The sequence below is a fragment of the Rattus norvegicus genome, chromosome 7, assembly GCF_021556685.1.
Source record: "Rattus norvegicus strain SHRSP/BbbUtx chromosome 7, alternate assembly SHRSP_T2T, whole genome shotgun sequence".
In the NCBI taxonomy this organism is placed as follows: Eukaryota; Metazoa; Chordata; class Mammalia; order Rodentia; family Muridae; genus Rattus; species Rattus norvegicus.
The window spans coordinates 28,539,022-28,562,534 of NC_141540.1; the positions used below are offsets into that span (position 1 = coordinate 28,539,022).

The window sequence follows — 23,513 nt, forward strand, 5'->3', positions numbered from 1 at the left end:
GGAGGAAGTCACTGTAAATGAGTCACCAGTGCCCACCATTGGGAGCTGCTTGGCTTAGCCAACCTCAGTGTGACTGAGCTTTTGTTGTTGGGAGTGTCGAGGGGTCAGTTATCTTTGTGCCGGCTTCAGCTGCTGCAGAGAAAGTGCAGCTGGGCAGCCAGATGTTCTACATCTGGGTCATTTGGGAGGGATGCCCCTGTTTCACGAGGGAACCTAACTTCCCAAGATTCAATTTGCCGGTTTTGTGTTGCAGGGAACCTGGGTGAGAAGCTGAAAACACTCGTTTAATAGTTAACTTTTATTGTCAGTGCCAAAGGAGGGAACACTTAAAATGACATCATAAATGTGGCTTTTAGAGCCCTGAGGTGGCCCGCCCAGACAGAGTCTGAGCTTAGCATTTTGTTTTAAGTAACATTAAAGAGTTGCAGTCTGATGTCATGTTAAATAGACGGATCAATTTGACGCCACCTGCCGTGCCCGCAAGGCAGAAAAGAGCCCCCTTCCCCTAATGTTAACGTTTCTGAACTTTGCCTGACCACGAGGGAGGAGGCAGGCCTCAGAGTTCCAGGTGGGCAGATGACAAACGGGCTGGGTTTTCCCCGGTGGAAATCTGTTGCTGTGCAGTCCTGTAACTGGTCTCATACCATGTGCTGCCCAATGGCTTAAGTAAACCACTCTGCTCTGGCCTGGACCAGCCTCAGCTTTAGGTGCCTGTTCCTTTCCTTTCCTTACCGCTTCCATCCCCTGCCCCCTTGTTTAAAACTGGAGTGTAAAAATATGTGTCTGCACAGACGTGGGCCTAGACATGGACATGACTGAGTAGAGAGACTGCCGTCCTGGGGAGGTTATAACTCTCCGTGCTGGGAGGCTTTCCTAAGCCTTCTATCAAAGGATGCCACAGGCTATATGCCATGAACTAATACTTGCTGCTCACTGAACAGACTTGAGAACTGTTCTCTTTTTTCATGGCGAAAAAATGAGGGAGTGTTCATCCAATGGGAGATGGCAGTTTGAGGAAACGGCCCAGGCATCTGGCTGTCCTTGACTCTTAGGTTAAACCTGATGATACATCATGTGGTCAGTGATACTCAGAATATGTCTGAGATCCACCAAAGTGACTAGGGCACCCATAATCTCACTTGAGGTTGGCGGTGGAGGGAGGAAACTTTATTAGCCCAAAGTTTGCTTGCTTCATTTCCAGTGGTGTTAATTTTTTCCTTGCTGTCTGTTTTCGGTTTGTTGTTAGTGTTATAGAGACAAAGCCTTCTGTAGCTCAGGCTAGCCTCAAGCTTACTAGGTAGCACAGGATGGCCTTGAACTTCTGATTCTGCCTCCCATCCCTTGAGTTCTGTGATTACAGGTGTGTGCCAACATTCAAAGTTTATGCTAGGAACTGAACCCAAGACTTCATGAACGCTAACCAGTTTAGCTACATTTTCAGCCCTTACTTGGGGTTTCTTTTTTTTTTTTTTCTTTTTTTCAGAGCTGGGGATCGAACCCAGGGCCTTGTGTTTGCTAGGCAAGTGCTCTACCGCTGAGCTAAATCCCCAACCCGCTACTTGGGGTTTCTTAAAAAGCACTTTTCTGGCTGTGTAGCTCAGTGGGAAAGGCACTTGCCACTAACCTTGACAGCCTGCAGTTAAGCCCTGAAACTCACACGGTAGAGCAGAGAATCAGCTACTACACGTTTGCCTTTGACCCCCACAAGTGCACACACACACACACACACACACACACACACACACACACACACAAAGCATGCACAAGCATGCACATGCATATACACAAATAAGTATAATTATTTGCTCTCAAGTTTTCGGGAAGTGAATGGAAAAACATCAATTTAATAAAACGAATTGGGCATTAAAGTCATATAGTGTGTTATCTTTTGAGGAAAGCATGACCGTTATGTTTTATTAAATTTACAAAATTAGTTTTCGATCTTACAGTATTATGCAATAGAAGTGTGCACAAGGCCTCAACTTTAAGAATCCTGCAACACAAGGACACTGTGGTTAGGACAAAATGGCAACCAACAGGTTGGGAAAAGATCTTTACCAATCCTACAACAGATAGAGGCCTTATATCCAAAATATACAAAGAACTCAAGAAGTTAGACCGCAGGGAGACAAATAACCCTATTAAAAAAATGGGGTTCAGGGGGTTGGGGATTTAGCTCAGCGGTAGAGCGCTTGCCTAGCAAGCGCAAGGCCCTAGGTTCGGTCCCCAGCTCCGAAAAAAAAAAGAAAAAAAATGGGGTTCAGAGCTAAACAAAGAATTCACAGCTGAGGAATGCCGAATGGCTGAGAAACACCTAAAGAAATGTTCAACATCTTTAGTCATAAGGGAAATGCAAATCAAAACAACCCTGAGATTTTACATCACACCAGTGAGAATGGCTAAAATTAAAAACTCAGGTGACAACAAATGCTGGCGAGGATGTGGAGAAAGAGGAACACTCCTCCATTGTTGGTGGGATTGCAGACTGGTACAACCATTCTGGAAATCAGTCTGGAGGTTCCTTAGAAAATTGGACATTGAACTGCCTGAGGATCCAGCTATACCTCTCTTGGGCATATACCCAAAAGATGCCCCAACATATAAAAAACACACGTGCTCCACTATGTTCATCGCAGCCTTATTTATAATAGCCAGAAGCTGGAAAGAACCCAGATGCCCTTCAACAGAGGAATGGATACAGAAAATGTGGTACATCTCCACATGGAATATTACTCAGCTATCAAAAACAATGACTTTATGAAATTCGTAGGCAAATGGTCGGAACTGGAAAATATCATCCTGAGTGAGGTAACCCAATCACAGAAAAACACACATGGTATGCACTCATTGATAAGTGGCTATTAGCCCAAATGCTTGAATTACCCTAGATGCCTAGAACAAATGAAACTCAAGACGGATGATCAAAATGTGAATGCTTCACTCCTTCTTTAAAAGGGGAACAAGAATACCCTTGGCAGGGAATAGAGAGGCAAAGATTAAAACAGACACAGAAGGAACACCCATTCAGAGCCTGCCCCACATGTGGCCCATGCATATACAGCCATTCCATTAGACAAGATGGATGAAGCAAAGAAGTGCAGGCCGACAGGAGCCGGATGTAGATCTCTCCTGAGAGACACAGCCAGAATACAGCAAACACAGAGGCGAATGCCAGCAGCAAACCACTGAACTGAGAATAGGACCCCCGTTGAAGGAATCAGAGAAAGAACTGGAAGAGCTTGAAGGGGCTCGAGACCCCATATGTACAACAGTGCCAAGCAACCAGAGCTTCCAGGGACTAAGCCACTACCTAAAGACTATACATGGACTGACCCTGGACTCTGACCTCATAGGTAGCAATGAATATCCTAGTAAGAGCACCAGTGGAAGGGGAAGCCCTGGGTCCTGCTAAGACTGAACCCCCAGTGAACTAGATTGTTGGGGGGAGGGCAGCAATGGGGGGAGGATTGGGAGGGGAACACCCATAAAGAAGGGGAGGGGGGAGGGGGATGTTTGCCCGGAAACCGGGAAAGGGAATAACACTCGAAATGTATATAAGAAATACTCAAGTTAATAAAAAAAAAAAAAAGAAGAATCCTGCAACACTGCATTCACAGTGTCTACCTAGCACCCTGCAGCTTCTTAGGAAATTGTGCACACTTCTTCCCAGACCATGGCCCATTGCTCATCCAGATCCAGTCTGTGGATCCAGACTCCATCCATGGAGTATTTCAAGAGTGGCACTAGAGAAAAATAGTATACATACTTTTAGGTAAGGTGACGTTTTTAGGGCCCTCTGGAGATACCTGAGAACAAAGCTGGAATGTGCCAGAATCTTCAAAGCCTACAGTCGTCTGAGGGGAACCTGTTTTGCATTTGGATTTCTAAGAAGCTCCTTTTATGACCTGCCGTGCGTTGCACAGAAACCTCTCAATGCTTTTATGATATTTCTATGGCCTTGGCGAGCATCACAGCTGCCCCTACCTGGAGGCCTCCAAACGCCAGGCAGACTCACTGGCAGGACAAATCTCATGCTCCTGCACATGCCTCGTGTCTCACATTGTCCCACTCCGAGAACACCCTCTGGTTTATGTGTCCTTCTAGGAGGGAGCCTTCCACTCCAGTCACACTGTTCGGTCTATAAACGTCAGGGTGGCCACGACTAGTGGGTTGCCTTGGTGATGCTGGCCATATCAGAAGCATGAGTCAGGGAAATGGCTCTTGGTAGCTCCTGTTACCCCACTGATTCCTTTGTGAAGCAGAACCCAGGGGATGGTGATCTAATACTTCCCATCTAGGAAGAATCCTTGTGTGCTCACAGTGCTCATGCGGACTTCCTAGTGAGTGTCAGGACTGCCTGCCTGAAGGTCTGTTGAGCTGGATTCCCAGAGTCTCCAAGCAGTGTGTCCGCAGGTACGTCCCATGGGCTGGTCTGCTCAGTTATGTGAAGGTGTTGCTATTACTGGGCTGGGGGACCCACTAGAATCTGGTGGAACCCAGTACTGGAAGAATGGGCATTTCCAAATGGCTGTGTTTAAAATGCTCTCCTTGTGACGGAGTTCCCCACCAATGCTGTGCGCATGCGTGAAGTGGCTTTCTGCTCTCCATGTACTATTAAAGCACCACGGCAGTCCTAACTAACAAAGGGGTGATGGAAAAGAAATACTTGATGCTTGAGTAATAGACAGGATACCACGGCGCCTTGCCTAACCCTCCACTCCCCTCTGCAAGGTCTCCTAATACCTCCGTGCATGGACTCTCCTTCTCTGAGAGCCCTGTAGCATTAGTTTATACCATGATTATGCCGACTCCTATAATGACTGCCTGCCTCTCTCTTCCCCACGTGGCCTTTGGTATCAAGGACTTGGCAGAGTAATATTCATATCGAGCACAGCACTCGGCATAGCATTTCACCCTTCGAAAGCATTTCCGTATACATGCCTTCACACCTCCCCTTCTCTCACAAAAAAACGTATGCAATAGCATTCCGTATGGAAGGTTTTCAAGCATGTTAAAACTACTGCATCAGAAACTGAATCTAAGATCAGCATGGTTCTCATACGTTTCTCTATTGCTTCGCATGGATTGTGTTATTGGAGAAGCTCTTAGCTCATTCTTTTAACTAGTTCTCTTTCAGTTGTATTTTGTTTTCTGGTCAACCCATGTGTTTCTCTTTCCATGGCTACCTATTTCTTCTTGACTATCTCTGATCTCATGTATGAATATATAACTCTCCCTTCTTCTACTGTGCTATGCTGCTCCTCTGGTAGGACGTGTTTCCAGCAATGGTATGGTGGTTTTATTTTTATTATGATAAAACACCTTAACCTAAAATCTACCTGTTAGATGATAAGTCTGGTATCAAGCCAGGTCTCCTTTGGTGGCTATCTGTTTTCTTTGGGGACAGTGAGATCTTTTTGATTTTATTCAATGAGTTTAGCAATGAGTTCCACCCCCACCCCAGCCCCCATTTAATCACCTAAGGATTCAAGGAGAGAAAGTTGTTCCCTAAGTCTTATCTCTGTTCTGTAAAACCACCAAGCTATTAGTTTGCACCCTCTCTCCCCCTCCTTTCTCTCTCTCCCCCTCTTTCTCTCTTCTCCTCTCTTTACCTCTCTTCCCCTCTTCCCTCCACTGTCTTCCCCTCTTCCCTCCCCCTTTCCCTTCTCTTCTTCCCCATTCTCCTACCTTCTCCCTCCCCTTTTCCCCCTCTTTCCTCTCCCTCTTCTTTCTTTCTTTTCCCTCTCCACTCTACCTCCTTCTTCTCCCTTCTCCCTCCCTCTTCTCCTTCTCTTCCCTTTCTTCTCTCCCTCTCCCTCCCCATCCTCTTTCCTTTCTCCCCCCTCCCCCTCCCTTTGTACCCCTCCCTTTGTCCCTCTCCTCCCTTTTCCCCTCCATCTCTCTCCCCATCTGAGGTTGCCTTTATTTTAGCAGCACAGCACCTTCCCTTTTCCCTTTCTCATCTTGTCCCTTTCCTACTTTCCTTTCATTCCTCCTTTCCTTTTTTTTTTTAATTTTTGAGATACTGGCTCACTCTGCAGCCCCGCCCAGCCACTCTCTAGCCTGGTATAGCCTCACACACTCAGCAGTCCTCCTTCCGTACAGTTCCCACAGCCTGGTGAGCTCTAAGAGTACAGCTGTGAGTCACGATGCACAGCGAGACCCTGTCTCAGACAAGACTTTCTGAATTTATCAGCTCTTTCTCTTGGCACAGTTCTCATGCTTAATGTATCTTTATCAATTTCACTGATTGTTTTATCAGAGAATATCAGCTCATTTTTTAACTAATTCTCTTTCAGTTGTATTTTGCTTTCTGTTCAACCTATATGTTGAAATTTCTCTTTCAAGAGCATCTATTTCTTCTTGAAGATCTGACTCTCACGAATGAATGTATAACTCTCCCTTTTCTACTGTGCTACGCCGTTCCTCGTTCATAGGCTGTGCTTTCAGCAAAGGTATGGTGACTTTTTTATCATGATAAAACACCTTAATCTAAAACCTCCCAATTAGACCGCTCTCGGCTTAGTACATTAGGTTATGCATCTCCCGTCACCATTCATCTCCAGAGTTTTGATCTTCCAAACTGAAACTCCCTTACTCTGTCCTTATGTCCCCTGCCTCTAACTGCTATTTCACTCTCTGATCTTGACTGCTCTGGGGTCCCTGTACAGGGGGAGTCAGACACCTGTCCTTTAATGTCTAGCTCATTTCACTTAGCACAATACCTTCAAGATTCAGTCATGGTATGTTATGCTAGAATGAGAAATATTGTATGGTATACTGTGTTTATATCCATTTACCCATCAATGGCAAAGGACACCCAGTGGGTCCTTTCCACCTTTTGACTATTATACATACTTTTATGGACAATGCTATACAAGTACCTCTTTGGGGTTCCTTCCCTTGTTTTAGGTATGGGTGTTTACTGAGGCTTTTGGCGATTCTTGGGTATGGTTAGCATGTGAGAACACAGTGTGTATCTTGGGCTGTGGGTCTCCCATCAGAGCAACCTTCTAGTAGCGTCAGCCTACAGGTCCTGCTCAGTGTGGTTCGAGCTTGGCCCAAGATCAACTCTGTTCACACCACTGCCTCAATGTGTCCTATTGTGGCTTGGCATGGCCTCGCCACCACCTCTCCAGAGACATAGCTCAGGTTTGGGTCCATGCTCCTTGTTTTCAGGGTGCCTGGACACTAGCTTACATGATATCCTGATAGTTTCAGTGACTTACCTTGGGGAATAGTGATGTACCTACCATGTGTTTAATCTGCCAACTGAAACGGCAACATATAGGAGGTGTAGTCATAAATAACCGAGGCCCGTAAGCCTTTCAAAAATCCAGGAAGATTCCTGAATCCTGGTACTCCTTTTGGTGATTTGAGGAAGACCCGTTTTCCAGAAATCTCTTTCTTTTAATACGTACCCCCCTCCCAGCACTTTGGAGAACTCCCTTACCTGTTGTGCTAAGGCCAGTGTACTCAGGGGATGGGTTGCTGACGGGAGAGGAGGGAGGTGGCACCTCCACGGATGTGGCAGATTTCGCTGGAGAAAATGATGGGCCTGGTGAAGGGGTTGGTGGGGTAGCCTCTGTCAAGATAATCTCTTCCTGGGCTTCTGCTGCAATCAGAGAAAAGGTACATTCTTAGATCCCAAGGTCAAGGTCACTTGCCTTTGAAGAACCAGAAAGAAAGAAAGAGAGAGAGAGAGAGAGGGAGGGAGGGAGGGAGGGAGGGAGGAAGGAAGGAAGGAAGGAAGGAAGGAAGGAAGGAAGGAAGGAAGGAAGGAAGGAAGGAAGGAATCTGCTTTCTGATCTATGCCCTATGGTCAGTCCTTGCTTAAAATCCTTCAATAGTTTCCATACACCCGAGAGCCCACTCTAATGAAGAGATACTGTTGATTTCTCAGAATCTGACCCACTCAGCACAGCTAAATTCTTGGCTGCGTGGATTAAGGCAACAGAGGTAAATTCTATCTGATACTCTTGTAAAGTTCCGCTCACCAGTGCTTCCTTCTCCCTTCATGGCTCGCATCAGCTCGTTGGCCCGCTCCTGACAATGCAGAGACTCTAGCAAGTAGAGCACGTAGTCGTCGAACATCAAGTGAATTAGGTGGAAAGACCCTGGTGCGGAAAGAGCAGACGGAAAAGTCAGCCACGCTGCTTTGTGGGGTGCCTCCCCCTGGTCAACAGCACGCTACTGTGTCCTCCAAGCAGTGCTCAGGAACCCATTCCTCTCCCTCATCATCTCTCCACCTTTGCCACACTCCCAGACGAGCCCGTTAGTCATTAGTTCCTCTCCATTCATCCGCCATCATGAAAAGAAAAAACAGTGCACAATGAGCACTTGCAAATGCGCTCAAGCCGTCAGGCTCCTAGCAGCCTCCATCCCAGCCTCGGCACTCCTCACTCTGCCCAGCTCAGCACAATGGTGTTCCTTTCCATTCCTTCTGGAGCACATCCTATAAATACAACCATGGCCGCAATGTGCCCTTTAGTTCCCGGGTGTGTACCAATATACCTGGCATGATCCCAGAAGCAGAACTGAAATAGTAAATTTACAATCACAGACTCATGGCCCTGAGTGTTTTGGAGACGCGGGAGTTTTTTAGAAAAGGTGCCAGAGGGGAAAGAGTTGGGAGTTTCCAAGGAGACCTCTTCCTTTAGAAGTAGTTAATTCCTCAAGGAGGAAAGTGAGCCTTCAGTGTAGGCTCAGCATTCTCCGAGGTACAGCTACCTGGTACAAATGTCATTGTGATTTGCTTCAGCTTACCCTGCCTGGTCCTCCTAAGAAAGACAGAGTCAGATGCACACTGAGTGCGTGCTCTGTGGCAACAGTACGTCAGCCCATGGAGGTCACAGTGTATAACCTACACCTCAGCCATAGGAGGTAAACGGGACTCTGCTAGACTCAGAGGAGGAGTCACAGAAACGTGCAAAGCCACACAGTTAAGTGGCAGAGCCAGCCGTGAACCCATTCACTCAGAACAGGAGCTGTTGTTTAATTAGGATGCAATGCAATCTTCTCTAAAAGGAGGTCAGTGAAGCTTCCAGTGCACATGTGATAAGTATACACTAGGTGCTTAATAAACGATAACTGTAATCCAAAGAACTATACAGTGAGTGTGATTCATTCATTCACAGTTTAAAAAAAAGTCAAAAGGTAACGTCAAATACTTGAAGCATTCATAATGAAGGAATTATTTTATTTGCTAGGATCTGGTCTAAGTCAACATGGATGGAATGAAACATCTGTGAACTAATGACTTAGAACCGAAACCCCTGGATGATGAGAGAATGGGGAGGGGGGTTATCTAGCAGTGTTTGTCCAGGAAGTCCTCTAGAAACCATCAACACACATCCGATGGGTCTCCAATTTTCCATTGTTCTTCAATCAGGAGCTTTGTAGAGCTATTGCCCCTGTGGCTTTCTGAGTACTAGGGATGCTTGAAAACTTGACTTTACAAGGGCTGCAGTGTCCTTTAAAATCCATCATTAAGGTCGTTGGGCAATGAGCAGTTCAGTGCCAGGGTGTAATGGCCACAGGGAAGAGTAAATATAGAAGAAAAACTGGGGGGAGTTTACAGAGAGAGAGGGAGGAGGAGGAGGAGGAGGAGGAGGAGGAGGAGGAGGAAGAGGAGGAGGAGGGGGAGGGAAGAAGATGCTGTAGTTCCATAACAGAGATTAAGAAACCCCTCCTGTCCTCTGTGTGTGGCCAGCAGTGTCAGGAACACAGCAGAGACTCAGCACTCATACATTACAGGAATGAAGGAGTGGTCAAGCACAGACTACTACCCATATATAAGCGATTCCACCTTCCAACAGCACTGAGAGGTTTTATTTTTTTTTCTGCTAGTATGTGGGAAGGGTTGCTGGGGGTAGGGGGAGATGAAGGCCCAGGGAATATAAACCACTTGCTCAGGTCCAGAGCTAGTGATCACCAAAGGCCAATATGATAAAAAGTGTCGGAGACAAAAAGAGACTGCTGCTTTACGGTAACCTACTCGAGAGCATTTGATAGAATCTAGAATTTTCTTAAGTCTGGCGTGACTTTCCTAGCTTCTAGAAAATGAGAGCATTCTGACAAGAACATTAGTATACTTACCACGTAGCTTTATGATGTGCGTAACATTTTTCTATCTTTAAGTTGGATGCTTTTTTTAATTTTAGTTCCCTCTTCCCTTCTTTTCTATAATATCCCTGACTATACCTGTCCTTTGAATAATCACTAATCTTGAATCTGTTATTGGTCATGTGTGTTTTATACTGTTACTGTACACGTATGTCTGTAGAGAGCACACCGATACTTTTCTAGTGTGACGGAAAGGATATGGATACTCCACATGACCGTCCACAGCCTGCTCTGGACATTTCCTACTTGTAGCGCCTTGATGCTGAACGCTGATGCTGCAGCTGGATGGTCACTCCCTACCCCAGTTCATTCTCCTGCCATCGAAAGCTAGGTTGCTGACAAATTTTCATCCTTGAAAATTGGCTACAGTGACTATTTTTGTCTGTCTCCTAGTATCGAGGTCTAAAAGTCCAACCAACAAATTCCAAGAATACCTGCTCATCCAGTCTTAAGAGAGTTCCCGGTTGACCACCAGAGTGGTTTACACTTTTACCAGGACTGTGGAAGGTGTGGGGCAGAAAGGGTGTGAACTTTGCAGTAACCTAATTACCACAACGACGTGGTTTTTATCATGTGCTTATTGTTCATTAGAATTTCCTCTTCTGTAAAGTGCTGTTTACATTTGTTTCTTATTTTTCATATGTTATGGAGTATTTGCTCTAAAAATAATTATTTAAAGACCAAAGAGATATCTCAATGGGCAAGGGCCCTTGCACCAAGCTTGACAGCTTGAGTTCTTTCCTTGGGACCTATGGTAGAAGGAGGGAACCGACTCCCACAGGTTGTCCTCTGACTTCCAAATATCCCTGCATCCCCAATAAATAGATGGGTAAATGGACAGACGGACAGATGGATGGATGAACGGATGGATGGACGGACGGATGGATGATGGATGGATGGATAGATGGATGGATGAATGGACGGACAGATGGATGGATGGATGGATGGATGGATGGATGATGGATGGATGGATGATGGATGGATGGACAGACAGACGGATGGATGGATGGATGATGGATGATGGATGATGGATGGATGGATGGATGAATGTTTGGATGGATGGATGGACGGACGGACAGATGGATGGATGGATGGATGTTTGGATGGATGGATGGACGGACAGACAAATGGATAGATGGGGATAAATGGATGGATAGATGATAGACAGATGATGGATGATGGATGGATGGATGGATGGATGGATGATAGATGGAAAGATAAGACAGACATATAGATACCTTAGAGAATGAGTCAATATATTCTGGATTTTAACCCTTTGATATACCTGTTGTAAAAACACCCTCCTCCTTTCCAGGTCCTTTTTAGAAGCACTCTCACTTTGTTTATGGGACTTCTTAAGCACACGTTTAAAACCCCAATGTGTCATTCCTAGTGTGGCTACAGTTTCAGGAACTGAGCCTTAAACACGGTGAGAGAACGAAGTCACAAGAGACAAATGGAGAAATGGAGGGAGTTAACAGGTGATCCCAGAGTAGGGGTGCTTAGCCTTGGAGAGCAGACTGGCAGAGGGACGGTAGCTGCCATTTATGAACTATCCTGTGGTCATCCAAGAGTACAGAGTGGCTCTGACATCATGCGCTCCATCTGGTTGCAAGACTAGAGGCACAATTCATTACTCCGGGGCAGTTTAAAACATAAATATCCCTGTCTCTTCTCCAAAATTTTCATGTGGCTGATTTATAGTATCTAACATATAGCCAGTGGAGACAGCCTGGCCTCGCCTCTCACACTGTCTGGTTTCACATTCCTTCAGGATCCGTGATCACACACACACACCACACACACACACACACACACACACACACACACACATATATATATATTCAAACGTCAACCTTGGCAGTATTTTCCTTCATGTGTGTATTTGTGTTTTTATTTTTAATAAACAATTTCCTATTCCAAGATCATAAAATGATCATTTCCTATTTTTTAAAAAGAAGTTTAAGATCTATTTTTGTCATCGTTACTATTTTTCATGTAGATGCTTCCTTTTTGGAAGTTGGGGCATCTAATTTCATCTTAGTCGCCCTAACATTCTTACCACAGACAGTCCTCTGGTCTGAGCCCCTCTCCTGTCTCCTCAGGAGTCCCTCACACCCTTATCTTGAAGATGCAGCAGTGTGGTTCTGAAGATGCTGCCCCTCCTGCCAGGCCAGCCCTGCTGTCTCTGGGCTGTTGCTTCAAGTCGAATGCCACTCTGTTCACTCTGTCAGCTGAACCTGTCCCTGTGCCTGCTCGCCCTGACCTTCACAGCATTTTCATTTTCTTAACCCTTTAGTTTCCTTAAGAATTCAAATTTTTTTCTTTAAAGACTCCCTCCCCACCCAAATCTCTTTCTTTGAGATAGGGTCTCATCATGTGGCTCTGGCTGGCTTTGAACTCACTGTGCATCACAAGCTGGACTCAAGCTTGCAGTGGTCCCTGGCCTCAGCCCTCTGAGTGCTGACACAACAGGGATGCATGAGCCACCCGTCCTGGCCATAAAGCTTTGCAGATCTTAACACTGATACTTCAGAATTATTTCAAGGTACTTTTTAGACTCACTTGTTATTAGGAATAATGCTATTTTTAAAAAATAGTAGTTCAATGTTGTGCTGAGAATATCAATTACTTTATAAAAACAAATGTAACTTAATTCCCAAGGCTATAGTAGCTTAGACTCTTTGGTTAAAGAAACTTTATTACGTTTGTGTGTGTGTGTGTGTGTGTGTGTGTGTGTGTGTGTGTGTGTGTGTGTGTGGCGGTCAGAGGACCAGTTGGTGGGTCCTGATGACTGACCTCAGGTGGTCAGATTGGCAGTCTTTTTACCCCACTGAACCACCTTGTCAGCCCTGGGCTCTCTTCTGTTTGCCAATCATAGTGTCTCTAAATAGATGATTGTGTGGTTTTCTTCTTATCCATATATTTCCTTTTCTTATTGATTTGCTAGACCTCTAGTACAGATTTATTAGAGTGTGAGAAGTTATTCCTGGCTTTTTATGTCTTAAGTGGGAAAGCTTACGATACATCACCATTTAGTGAACTGTAGAGATTTTAAAACACCTTTTAATGTCCTCTTTGATTTCTACTTTACAACGTTTCTCCAAAGTCATACATGGAAAGTGACTGCAAAGAAATTTTTTCTTTCTCTATAAATTCTAGAGATGGCCTTATAACATTTCTTTTTAACCCATGGATATGGGATGATGTTTAGTCATGAGTAGGCTTTGAACCATTCTTGAGATTTTGTCAGATCCCTATCAACCATGACATCTGTCTGTCAGTCTATGTATCTATTTTACTCTGTGTGTGTGTGTGAGTGTGTGTGTGTGTGTGTGTGTGTGTGTGTGTGTGTGTGTGTGTGTAGAGTGGGTGTGAAGGCACACACATACCACTGTGCACGGTGGAGTCAGAGGAGAACTTCTGGAAGTCAGTTCTGTCAGTCTGTAGGTTCAAAGGATCCAGCTCAGATCATCAGATCAGGAGGCAGCAAGCACCTTACCCACTCAAGGAGACAATACACCCACCATTACCTGTGGTTTTGAAAAGAGAAGGCTGGGCACAGTGGCATACACTTTCGATCCCAGCACTCACAGGGCAGAGGCAGGTGGATTTCTGTGAGGTTGATGCCAGCCTGGTCAAAATGGTGAATTTCAGGCCATCCAGGGCTACACAGAGAGAGACTGTCCCAGACAAAATGGCCTGGATTAAATAGGTCTTCTGGGGTTCTCTCTGCAGTAAACAACGTAGCTGAGTGACAGCAGTCTTTTCTCCTGCTCTCACCAGGTTTGAAATGGAGATTAGCTGGTAATTGTTGCTTTCCAGTTTTAATTTTTATTCTTTTAGATGGGAGATCTTCATAAATTAAGAATTATAGTTTTGAGCAATTACAGAGGCGAATGCCAGCAGCAAACCACTGAACTGAGAACGGGACCCCCGTTGAAGGAATCAGAGAAAGAACTCGAAGAGCTTGAAGGGGCTCGAGACCCCTTATGAACAACAATGCCAAGCAACCAGAGCTTCCAGGGACTAAGCCACTACCTAAAGACTATACATGGACTGACCCTGGACTCTGACCTCATAGGTAGCTTGAATATCCTAGTAAGATCATCAGTGTAAGGGGAAGCCCTTGGTCCTGCTAAGACTGAACCCCCAGTGAATGTGATTGTTGGGGGGAGGGCGGGGAGGGGAACACCCATACAGAAGGGGAGGGGGAGGGATTAGGGGGATGATTGCCCGGAAACCGGGAAAGGGAATAACACTCGAAATGTAAATAAGAAATACTCAAGTTAATAAAAAAAATTTGAAAAAAAAAAGAATTATAGTTTTGCCTGCTGTGTTCACAGGAACAGAGGCTTCCTCGTTTCGTCTGGTGTTTGTCTCCACCGTCTCGCTCTGTGTTGAACCTCATCACCTATGCTCTGTGTCTCACCTCCTCAGTTCCTGCCATATCTCAAACGGTCATCGTACTGCATTCCCCTGTAAGTTATGACTATGTCGTCATAGTGACAGTCTCTTAGTTTATCCTATACATACATCGTACATGTCTGCTATAAAAGCATATATGTATAGATGCACATTTCTGACAAAATCTGAAGTAATTAGTAGTTCTAGTCGAGCCAAAGACCTGTACACACTTCAGTTGCTCCTCCAGCATTCATGTCTCGTTACTCCACGGTCTACATTTCCCCCTAGGACTTGTCTTTGTCTTTGTAAAGAACACATATAAAGATTAGTGTGGGCCATTGATATGTCTCGGTGGGTAAGGTGCTTGCTGCCAACCCTAAGATGAGTTCAATTCACAGAACTCAAATTGTGGAAAGAGAGAACTGACTCTTTTTTTTTTTTTCCGGAGCTGGGACCGAACCCAGGGCCTTGCGGTTGCTAGGCAAGCGCTCTACCACTGAGCTAAATCCCCAACCCCGAGAACTGACTCCCAAAGGTTGCCCTCTAATCTGCACACTTGTACTGTGGCATGGCTCCCCACACCCCTGCCCACCCATCCACCCCCACACATACACACATACACACATATATACATACATACATACATACACACATACATACATACACACATAATACACACATACACACATACATATATACACACATACATAATACATACATACACATACATACATACATACACACATACACACATACATACATACGTACACACATACATACATACATACATACATACACACATAATACACACATACACACATACATATATACACACATACATACATACGTACACACATACATACATACATACATACATACACACATAATACACACATACACACATACATATATACACACATACATAATACATACATACACATACATACATACATACACACATACACACATACATACATACGTACACACATACATACATACATACACACATAATACACACATATACACATACATACATACACACATACATAATACATACACACATACATACATACACACATACATAATACATACATACACACATACATACATACACACATAATACACACATACACACATACATACATACACACATACATAATACATACATACACATACATACATACACACATGCACACATACATACATACATACACACATACATGCATACACACATACATACATGCATACATAGATAACAAATGTAGAAGGGATTAGCTAATTAAACTTGTTTGCATAAGTGTTTCTCTCATGTGACACAGGCCCCCAGTTCATGAACACCCCTTGCGTTAAAGATTAGGGGAGAGAAGGCCTGGAGCTCTTGGGCCAACAGATCGTGAAGGAACTTGCTGTGTGTGTGAGACCTTCCCCCTTGGATGGTCACATACAGGCCCGAGTCACCCTAAGTGCTGATTACTAGAGCCTGTCCAGATGGTGAGATGGCTGTTACAGGCCTCTCTGCTTTGGGATGGTTTGTTATGTAGCAGTGGCTGTCAGAAAACCACTGTTTCTGGGCTGCCAGCATGTCTGTGGCTTTATTTTTCTTCTTGCTAAAGAACATCCTTTTGCAGCCTTTGCTCTTTGAGGTGTATTTGTGATGCCAAATTCTCCTGGTCTTTACATAACCGAGTACGCCCTTCTGTGGCCCTCACTCTTACTAAGTTGGCAGTATTTGCTCTCAGCACCTCTAAGATGCTGCTCCATTGTCCCTGGCATCTGGTAGCATTTGCAGCAGTCCAACAAGCATTCTTTTCTCTCATCTTCATTTACAAAAGAACCTTAATTCAAAAGTTTGAAACCATTGTGGATAAAATGAAGCTGTCTGGCTCTTTTGTGCCATTCATGTGACACTGGTGACAGTGGTTAGAATGAGTGTCGGCTTTATGTTGAGGTCGACGGATCTGGTTTTGAACCCGCTCTGCCACGCTGCCTCCTTGAGCTTGGGCAAAGAGATCCAACGAGCTCCCTTCCCACCCCTGGGGAGGGAACCTGTGTCTGTCTGCCTTGAAGTAAGACATAAATGATCTTATATATTTGCTAAATGTTTGTTAAAATTATTATTGCTGACTACTGTTTGCCTTATTATATACCTAACTCTAGGGAAGTCTTTATTAAATTCCACCCCAGCTTCCTCATCTGACATACTGGAGACAGTAATAGAAAAAAATGTTAATATAATGTCTAAAATCTATTAGGCTCTCCATAAATATTACTTTGTAGTTCCCATCGGTATTGAACTGAGAAAGGCCGGTGGGTCAGGGTAGTTTATTGGAAAGAGCACACACTTGAGCTGAGAAGGATGCCTTCTCCCTGGAAAAACTGACTCTCTTATGCAAGTGCTCCTTCTCTCTGGGCCATTACCAGGGAAGGAAATTCATGCTCTGGGAGCTTGGAGAGCAACACTAGTGACACGGGGTCCTACGTTTAGCAGGCTCTGGGTAATGGGGAGCCACCCCAAGTGTAGAGGAAGTTCCCAGCACAGTGACTAGGTCCTCAAGCCTCCCTGACACATGCACGTGGGGCTTCCCAGCCCCAGCCCAGGAGGGTGAGCTTCGAAGCTGGACAGTAAGCAAGCCTGTAGAAAAGTGTCGTGTGGAAGGACACACAGCCCTGCCCCAACAGCTATCTTTTTAGATAGTTTTGCTCTGGAGAACATCAGAAATTATTGTTACTTTCCAGACAGCCAAAATAGTAAAATAAATGGCCATTTGGTGAAAATCTACAACGGAAGGGAGACCCGGGCGTCCCCTGAACTGAAATTAAATCAGTTGACCGAGGAGGAATGGTTTTTGAGACAGAAGCCTTCATTTGGTCAACAGCACCAGGCCCAAAGTTTGTCACCTATTACCTTTGCGAACTTCTTCTGGAGACACCTTTTACAGTAGATAAGTCTGGCTACTCCAGATCAAAAGACAGACCCAGAGAAAAGGAATTACAGAGGCAACAATGAAAAGCAGCCACAGAGAAGAAAGGTAACAACTATCTTCCAAACGGGTTGTTCTGAGGAGGAGTCTGCCAGGGTTCTTGGAGGTATTTTCCAAGATCACCATTAGCAACCAGCCTGCCAAGCTGGTATATGTGCGAACCGCACACTACTCACCATGCCGAGGACCGTGCAGGAGTTATAAGATACATGGAGCTGGCCCCTGCAGCTGGGGGAGGGGGCCAGGGAACACAGAGCTCTTTTTCCTAATTAGCTGTTTTCATACAGCGAATGCGTGACCCAAACACAGCCACCAACTGGGTCTTTGACATATACAGGCAGAAAGGGGGAGCTGGGCTTTTGTCTGCCCCACATTCTTTCAACTTGCCTGTCGCCCCAAGCTGCAAAACTCAACAATGAGTCAGATGAGCTGAACCGGTTCAGAGTTTGCTGAATGGACTTAGAGGCAAGCATTGTTTCAACCCACTCAAGGCTGAGGAAAATACTGTAAGAGTGAAACCAGGTTGACATCTCTTTCCACTGTGTGTGTGTGTGTGTGTGTGTGTGTGTGTGTGTGTGTGTGTGTGTATGTGTGTAACTGAATACACCTTTCTGCTGCTCTCACTCTTAATAAGTTGGTGAGTTTTGTTCTCAGCACTTGTAAGATGCTGCCCCACTGTTCCTGGCAGCTGTTAGAATTTGCAACAGGTAATGATTATTCTTTTCTCTCATCACTTTCAATTAAAAAAAACTTAATTCAAAAATTTTAAAGCATTGTTATGGATAAAATAAAGTTGTCTGTCCCTTTTGTGCCATTCATGTGAGTCTGGGTGACTGTGATCAAGATTTTATACATATACGGGTACATTTGCCATTTACCTGAGTTTCCGGCACATCTCAAAACAGTGTGATTAGAAAGGAAATAAGCCCACCTAACCCAATTACAAAGAGACGTACATTTCAGGAAGGAATTCAAGGTATTGATAAACCACAATTGTTTTGTCCAGGCTTCCATTTTTACATTGATCATTAACTCAGCCAAAACAAATGATCTCCAAATTAAAACAACAACAACAAGAAGACCAACCAAAGTGGTCAGTGGTCCATGCATCAGCCAATGGGAGAATAAGGGGTAAGGGAGGAGGAGAGGCTCCTCGCTGTGTGCATGTGCATGCGTGTGCTTGTGTGGAAAACATCGGATCTTTGGTTTGGAAGCAATGAAAAGAAAAATCTTAAGATCCCTCTCAGCCACATACCTAAGCAGAAGTAGTCACACACAAGGAGGAGTTACACACAAATGATCTTTCCAGAGCTATGGCTAACGTGCTAACACTAACCACCATGGACTTCGAGTCATCAAACTGTCACACCTGATGGCACTGCCAAGGCAGTGGTGACCAGAGCGTTTCCGTACTCCACTCAGAGAAAGTTCCTATCTGAGCTGAAGCATGGGCAAGCTCAGAGAACCCCAGGGCTGAGGTGGAAGAAATTGGCCGAGAAGTCCTCTGTGAGCCAGTCAACAGCCTTTCCTAAAAAATGCCTGCATGTCCTCAGGGACACCTCTCTGTGTGACACAGCTGGGAAATGGTGCCAGCCAGCTCCATTACAAGGTAGATGGTAAAGTGTCAAATTAAAACCCGGGATGAAGCTGAGGGTTGATTGGCTTAATCTGAAATTATGAGAAGTGGGAGCGTGTCTACACCTGCAGAAGAAGATGGCCTGGGAGTGATTACCCAGAAACCTTACCAACAGCCCCTGGTAGAGACACCAGGAAAACAAGAGGCCAGTGGTTTCAGAATCTGCCTCCCTTGCTATGGACAACGTGGATGACCAGACATACTGCTTCTCCACTGAAAAGCAGGCAGCTGTGTCCTACAGGTAGCATGGTAGCATCACCGAATTAGGGACCAGGTTTCTGCCTACAGAGACAGGACCACCCTGGAGAGGAACTCAAGCACCATCCATCCCAGTGGAGAGTACGAAGTGAGGACTTGGGGTGACCCAAGGGACCAAGAAAAGATGTGAGTGCAAAATCCCCCTTCTAGAGAGTGGGCCAGAGTACAATGCTGAAGAAATGCTAACCAAAACATCAAAAGTTAATCTTAAATGGAAAGCAGCATAGCATCACCAGGAGTGTCAGTCCCACTGTTTGCAAAGGCGGAAACTCCGAGGCCTGTGTGTGCCCAGTCTTAGATCAACCCCAGCTGCTGGGGCTCTGCAGGTTGTCCCCATAGAATGGCAGACACTGGCGACATCTGATGAAGGGTGCTTGGCCACAGCCACCCTTACCCCCTTAGATGCTAGCAGGTCTCTCTGTAGCAAACCTCATTTTCACAGAGGCTGCCTCATTATTTCACCTTTAGCATTCATTCAGTGCCCTCTTGCTGTCTGAAAAACCTAACAGTGTAGTGCCCCAACCCCAACAGATGCCTTCATGAGGACCTTGTGGCCTCAAAGACAGCAAGCGATGCTGTGGATGACTCCACAGAGGTGGACCCAGTACACGGAGGCCAGAAGAAAGTGTTTGGATATTTGGATATTGCGTTTATGGTGTGTTGTGTGTTGTGTGTGGTGTGTAGTGTGGGATATGTGTATGGTGTGTGGCGAGTGTGTGTTTGTGTGTGCACGTGTGCACACGCTCTAGCATGTGTGGCACTGGGATAGTCTTACCGAAGCTGGGTGCACTGTGCAAGGTCATGTCCCGGATCACCCTCGTACCAAAGCAAGACCACATCAACAGGAACTGCTGGGCAACTTTCTTCAGGGACCCTTGTCTCTTGGCCGCCACCTGCAAGCAAGCGAATGGCTTTAGTGCTTTGGTCTTTCATTCACTGCTGGCTCAGAGAAGTGAGGGAAGGCCTGTATACCTTCCAAGCCTGTGAAACTGTGAATTTTTTTAAAAATATTTTTCAGTTTTAGCAGAATAAACACATTAATGAGATCCAATCCCAGGACGCTATGTACAGTAACAAGGGGACACACACCCAGATGAATCAGGAATAGAAGGCTCAGACTCCTGTCTCCGCTCCCTTCACTCCAAGGGCTGGGGCGAGGTCTCCCCCTTGCAATCCCAGGGTCCATAGAAGCTGAGGAGTATTAGATTAGCTCACTCACTCTGGGGTTCTATGCTAGTTAGGTGTCCATAGAGATAACCAGCCATCGGCAGGAGCCATGGCTGCCCCTTCTGTTCTGCTCTACCAACCTTCACAACGCATCGGTCTACCATGGTATCCAGCCACTCTATGTAAGACTCGATGGGGGACTGTTCCTCCAGCAGGTGGTCAAACTCCTGGTACACTGTAAATGAAGCAGAGGCAGACACACCTCACTCGCGTTGTGGTTCCGCAGAGGGATATTCTTAAAGGCACAGAGGACTGAACTGTGCAGCGGTTCATGACCCTTATGAGATGGAATCCTTCCGGCCCCCCAACTCCCGCCTCTTGCCAGCAGACACGTTACCCCTCCTCCTCACATCTCTCATAGCATCTTACTGTCTTTATCCCACCTTTACTACATCATCAACAGCACTGGCTAACGGCTTGATACGTGCCGAGTCTCCTTGCCGAACGGCTCCTCTCTCGCTGTTGGTCATCACTGTTTGATACATTACCTGTGCTCTCCCTCTTATTCTGGAAAGCCTTCCTCAACCATTACCATCTCTTGCTCTCTGTCCAGGGATGGGGAGCATGCAATGATCCCAATGTTTCTGTACCACAACTGTACTGTGTACGCAGCTCGCCCAGCCTCTCAGTGGGCATGTGCACAACTGTACTGTGTACGCAGCTCGCCCAGCCTCTCAGTGGGCATGTGCACAACTGTACTGTGTACGCAGCTCGCCCAGCCTCTCAGTGGGCATGTGTACCTACTAATCAAAGGAAACCACCTGTCCTCTCTCTAACCCGTCTTCAGCTTCAGGTTAGAAGACTGTGTGGACGTGCATGGAAACCAGGAAGCACTGTGGGCAGCAGGTACCTGGCTGGGGACGCCCTCATTGAGGCCTCTCTTTCATCACATATTTTCAGTGTGGTTTTAGGACACGCAACTAAGTAAATACAGCCACAGTTCAAGATCTCCACATGGCCCTTGTCTCCATGAGTCTGAGCAGTTCCTTCCCACATGAGAATGTAATGTGTTCTGTTTCGCTCGGTTGGTGGGGACAAAAAGGAGCCGAACAGTCCTGCTGCTTAGCGTGAGGACGGGCTTTAAAAGTGCATCCATCTTTGTCCGATTGGAGAGGAGGTTTTGGTGGCTCGAATTGTCAACTTGACAGACTCTAGAGTCACCTGGGAGATGAGCCTCTGGGACGGCCTCAAGGGATTCTTTAGATTGGGTTCTCTTCAGTGAGAAGACCTATCTTACCTGGGGGTTGGAGGGGCACCACTCCATGGGCTGGGGTCCTGAACTGAACAAAGTGGGGAAACAGGCTGAGCACGAGAGTTCATCACTGTCTGTCTCCTGAACAGCCACCTCAAGCTCCTGCTGCCACGCCCACTCCGCCATGGTGGATTGCAGCCTTGAACTGTGAGCCAAGATGACCCCTTTCTTTCTTGTTGGCTTTGCTAGGGTCTTACCCCAGGGTTCTATGCCTTAAGGAGACTGATCAATCTACTCAAAACCAGAAAGCAAGGAGTTACTTGGCAGAGCCTAGAACCAGGTTTTGGACGCGACTTTGGGGTTCTTTCTCTGGGTCCAGACTACTGTGCTTTAGTCACTGGGGTAACAATAATAATTATAGACAAAAAGAACAAAAAATCCCCACCAAACCAAAACCCAACCAACAACAACAACAACCCCCCACGGCAAACTTCCTGAGCACTTGCTAAGGGACAGCACTCTTCAGTGACTAACATGGGCACACTAACTTAACCTTGAGACAGACTCTCAAGTGTTGATGTCATGGGGGCTGGCTGTGTCATGCTGTCTGTCTGACTCCACCGCTTAGGACTGCCTGGTATGGAGTAGATGGCCACTGAGTGAGTAAACAGACAGGCCAAGTAAGAATCCTCATTTTTTCCCATCTGCAAATAAAGAAACTGAGGCACTTTGAGATGAGGAACTGCCCAAATGTTTTGCAGCTACTGAACAGCAGTTAAAATTCCAAACATCTCTACTCACGTATCTGCCACTGCCTCCAGGAGCACTCCCCTGCCTCCCGGAGCACTCCCTGCCTCCCAGAGCACTCCCCTACCTCCAGGAGCACTCCCCTGTGTACTGAGCACATGGTGCTTAGTCTCCTTTAATTTTAATCCCTCTGCATTATTCTCAGTTTATAGAATTAAAAGCCATGGCCACCATGCACTGGAGCCAACATTTAAGCAGGGTCTTTTGGGCCAACTCAGCCCCATTCTCTTCTTAAGGCATCCCTTAATACTCATCCTGACGGTGTGCTCAAACACCAATACATTTACAAGGTAAAGTGAACCAAGCATCCCCACTTGGGCTCTACACCAGAAATGGAAAGGTGACCCTGACAGTGAGAGTTTGCAGATCTGTCCTCTGGTTGTGAGGAATGTGGAGAGCATCATGGGGATGCCCGACCCCTGCTCAGACTGGCTTCTGGGGCCCTTGATTGCGGTTCGAGGACTTTGCCTTGTGTATTTGGGAGGTACAGGTATGACACCTATATAATGGGCCGTCTGCCTCCAGGCTCTCCTTTCTGCCACTGCATCATGTAGCTCTGTCCTCTCTTTGGCAAGACGCAGTGCTATTGGGAATCAGCTTCCACCTCCATGAACTCCAAGCTCCATGGCCAGAGGGCAGCGTCTTTCCCTGTCATTGTCCTGGCTCTTTACAAAGGAACCTGATCCAGGCTGGACAGACCAGGAGGACCAGCTGGGTTGAACTGAACCATAATTCGACTCCAGTTTCATGACAGGAATCTATCCTGCATCTAAGAACTTGACGAGAGAACCCAAAGATTCTTTCCCAGAGACACAGGGCTTCAGCACAGGCTCAGTGCCTCGTCCCTGATTTCAAGTCCTTCCTGACAGTGATTTCCCCT

At 46.0% G+C, this 23,513-nt stretch overlaps 1 protein-coding gene and 1 long non-coding RNA gene across 12 annotated transcripts in view; one reads left to right on the top strand and one right to left on the bottom strand.

Annotated features, from left to right (window-relative positions):
• Positions 1–14,437, top strand: part of LOC134479647 (uncharacterized) — a 29,422-nt gene extending 14,985 nt beyond the window's left edge. The window contains exon 3 of the long non-coding RNA XR_015624554.1: positions 13,972–14,437. This is a non-coding gene — a long non-coding RNA (uncharacterized LOC134479647). The remainder of the gene's footprint in view (positions 1–13,971) is intronic.
• The window catches only part of Rfx4 (regulatory factor X4), a 162,273-nt gene that overhangs the window by 20,324 nt on the left and 118,436 nt on the right, over positions 1–23,513 (bottom strand). For 7 of the 11 annotated variants that reach the window (NM_001432575.1, NM_001432572.1, NM_001432574.1 and 4 more), the window contains 4 exon segments: positions 7,454–7,615; positions 7,998–8,117; positions 20,183–20,300; positions 20,715–20,809. In NM_001432575.1, coding sequence (NP_001419504.1) covers positions 7,454–7,615; positions 7,998–8,117; positions 20,183–20,300; positions 20,715–20,809 — 495 coding nt within the window. 11 annotated transcript variants of the gene reach the window in all.